We start from the raw sequence: 3596 nt of genomic DNA, 5'->3' as shown, positions 1-3596 counted from the left end.
AAGTAGCATTTTTTGAAGAGTTCTTGATAATGGGCAACCGAATATCTACGACTAACTACGATTCAGTAGCTGAAAATAATGGCCGAGAATATTTGGACAGAAATGGAAACAGAATATGGTTTAAATTTGAGTAAATATAAGATATTTAGAATTCAATTTCTGAACTATGTGTAAATGGATGAATAGCTCGGATTTTTAGAAAGCAATTCAGCTCAGTTCAATTACAGGCTGAACTGCGCGTGCTCCGTGCGGGCAAGGGCGGGAGCAGCCTTGTGCCGTCAGACTGCGCCTGCGCCCTGCGTCACCCGGCGTCCCGGACCCAACGGCTGCGAGTCGGTCAGGGGCACTCGGGGCGGGATGGTGCCGTGGTGCCAGGTAAGGGGGGATGGGTGCGTGCGTGTGAGCCTGGGTGCGGAGGCCTCCCGGACGTGTCTGTCTAGCCACTTCCCTCCCCGGACTCCGCTTGGCCCTCCTGACCCCCGCAACACACATCCACACTGACCTGGACTTTGGTTCCGGGCTGCCACCGCCACCACCACAGTCACCTCCAGAGCCACCACCGTGGTGGCCCCTCCACGACGCTTTGCTCCAGCCGCCCCAACAGAAGTCAAGTGCACTCCGTGAACTCTTGGTGTCCAGGTCACGGCGTCGTGGACAGGCTGGATCCCCTGGATCTTTTTTGGATCCCCCCTTGTGTCAGATTATTCCTTTGGGCGAAGCTAAATTTTTAATCTAAAAAGAAATGCACCCAATTAAGAATTCTTGTGAAGACATGTGCTTCACCTATGGATGTACCCACCCTTGATTATTTGCAAACCTGTCATTATTTTGTAGAGAATACTTTGTAGTGAGCGACAGGTGAGCCGTTTTACTTAGTCGGATCCTTGGGATAACAGGCTGTTGGCACTGGTTTGTCCTAGGAAATAGCAGTTTATCCTGTGTTTCAAACCCTCTTGCTTTTATAAATGTCAGGTTTTGTGTGTTGCGTAATTTAATCTTCAGCAGCTGGGTCCAGTGTTATGTAGACTGGAATCAAAGTTCATTTAGCAGCTATGAAGGGGCTGTTTTTTCGCTAGTCTGGTCATTTAGTTTCTGTGGGTAATTCGTCTCTTGACTCATATTTGTTCATTGCTTAAGTGTTTATAAAAGGTGCTGTCATTTTATGTCAACTGAAGACGAGCTTAGCATGTTTTCTATAAAGATATATAATTAGGATTTCTGCTATGGGACACTTAAAAGACACCCAGAAATTAGTCTGAATTGTGTTTAAAACATAACAGTTTTTCAAAATTTGTGTTTGTAGATATATGAAATTTTTTATGAATGATTTCATTTAACTTATAAAATTTGTCTTTGACCGAAGTAATACATTTGAAAAATGAGAAAACTTCTCTGCATGGGTAGACAGAAAAGGACTATGAGTTCTTCTTAAGAGCATTTTGTTTATTTTCAGGTTGAAGTATTGTATTTTGCAAAAAGTGCTGAAATAGCGGGAGTTCGTTCAGAGACCATTTCTGTGCCACAAGAAATAAAAGCACTGCAGCTGTGGAAGGAGATAGAATCTCGGCATCCTGGGTAGTTAAACGTTTGTAGAATGAATGTGATTAACCCATTTTTTTTTTTATATTTTAAAAGTGTATATCTGATAAACGTTTCTAAAAAGGGTAATTTCTATGCTTATTGTCAAAAAGGGTCATTAGTTATATTTTTCTGGAACTACTGAAAACTTAAACTCTAGTTTTTAGAAAAGCAACATTTTTAAAGGAAGGCTAGAGGTATTTTATCCAAAAAGCACAGTGAGCTGGCATACTCCCAGAAGTACATGATCATATCCTCTTTCATAATTTACAAAATACTTTACATGTAGAATCTGCATTTTTATAACATTAAATGAAATTGTTACAAATTTTGTTAAAAATATGTGTTTTAAACTTTTTTGTTCTGCCCCCTGTTTAGAGAATTCAAAGAGAAATTTCTAAGGTTAAAAGAAAAATTAGCTACAACAAATCCTAGATGCCATTGAATTTGAATTTTTTGTTCAATATTTAAATATTTTCTGGTTCTTGAAAATCTGTAATTTCATTGCTGTCATTCCTACCTCAAGTCTTTTTTGGAACAAAATATGAAAGCATCTTACTGGAAGCTGTTCCTGGAATATTAATAGTCTTACTTAAATCTGTATAATTGTTTAACCTGGAAGTCCTAGTGCTTTGCAAAATATACTCAACAATGGATGCTTAGATTCTTGATTTCATATCTTTTAAGGTGCTCTTACAATGGCCTGATAATCAATGAAACATGGTGTGCCCTCTGTTCTCCTTTACCTTGAATCTGTTACCTGCATGGAGACACCTGGTCTCGTACACATTTTCACTGTACCTGAGAAGAAAACCTACATTGTCCAGATATGAAGAAACAGCTTTATTATTATAACTGTGTTGCAGGTGGCTCTGTGAACCATGCCATCTTTTCATCTTTCTAAGTAACTTTTTTGTATTTGAATAGGATAACGTGTACAAGCACAGTTTGTAGGAAATCTTATAGCTTTACTTAGTAGGCTTGTACACATAGGTGGATGACCCGTGGAAAGGCCATGCATGAATTTGAAAAGTTTTATTTTCTTTTGACTTGGTTTGAATATTGTTTTCAGTCTGGTGGTTTTTTTCTTTGTTTGATTCTCTATGACACACAACTTCCAATAAAGAGTTGATAGCAGTTTAATGTGTTCTTTGCAGTGAAAAGGTATGTTCTTCAGAGGATATGTCCTTTGCCTATAGAATGAGTTAATTAGTAATTTTGCAGGCGACGCTGCACATAGTATTATTTATGTAATATCTTTAATTGCAGCTAAAGAGATTTGTGACCTATCACAGGATTGATACGTCTAATCATATTTTTTCCCCTTCAGATTGGCTGATGTTAAAAATCAAGTGATATTTGCTGTTCGTCAAGAATATGTCGAGCTTGGAGATCAGCTCCTCTTGCTTCAACCGGGAGACGAAATTGCTATTATCCCCCCCATTAGTGGAGGGTAGTGCTTCTGAGCTGTTTAGGTATGTGAGATTTGTTTTTCTTAACCAGTCTTATAGAGAAAAATTGTATAGATGATAACTTGTAGGTAGTTTGTTATTGCTGTATATTCTTTGTAAGTCTTTCTGCACCACATGTTTATTGATGCAGCAGCCCATTATCGATGCAGACACATTTATAAATACCTACCTACCATCTCTGCATCAACTTTATTGTAAGCATTTTAATTTAATATCAGTTTGGTATGTTTGTATATTTACCATGGTTTATTCAGATCTTAGTATTATATATCAGGAACAGTGCTAGACAGTGGAATACTATATACATATTTTGCAGGTGGGAAAACAAATTCAGAGGACTTAAAAAACTCATCTCTGACCTCATAGCTGATAAGTGAAAGAGCTAACATTTGAACGCATATTATAGGATTCTCTGTATCCTTTTTTTCAAATGTGCTTACTACTACTAGATAATAGCTCTCCTGTGCACAGAGAAATGTAGAAAAATGCACACCTAGATAATCAAAAGATCACTATGCCTGAGAAGAAAGGCTATCACTGTTCACG

The 3596-nt window shown here is 38.2% G+C and overlaps 1 protein-coding gene across 1 annotated transcript; it reads left to right on the top strand.

Moving 5' to 3' along the window:
- Positions 1–299: 299 nt before the first annotated feature.
- On the top strand, positions 300–3125 carry LOC103264536 (molybdopterin synthase sulfur carrier subunit). Its single transcript, XM_008062217.2, has 3 exons — positions 300–375; positions 1454–1575; positions 2909–3125. The coding sequence occupies exons 1-3, from the start codon at positions 358–360 to the stop codon at positions 3033–3035; spliced, it is 267 nt and encodes an 88-aa protein (XP_008060408.1). The 5' UTR covers positions 300–357; the 3' UTR covers positions 3036–3125.
- The last annotated feature ends 471 nt before the right edge of the window (positions 3126–3596 follow it).

This window comes from Carlito syrichta, unplaced genomic scaffold, assembly GCF_000164805.1.
Source record: "Carlito syrichta isolate Samal-C Ts95f unplaced genomic scaffold, Tarsius_syrichta-2.0.1 Scaffold305676, whole genome shotgun sequence".
In the NCBI taxonomy this organism is placed as follows: domain Eukaryota; kingdom Metazoa; phylum Chordata; class Mammalia; order Primates; family Tarsiidae; genus Carlito; species Carlito syrichta.
This window is presented reverse-complemented; position numbering and strand designations above follow the sequence as displayed.

Excerpts from the sequence above, each read along its gene's own strand:
- LOC103264536 (XM_008062217.2), top strand. Across the intron at positions 1,576-2,908 it reads ATAGAATCTCGGCATCCTGG|ATTGGCTGATGTTAAAAATC; the intron begins GTAGTTAAACGT and ends TTTCCCCTTCAG.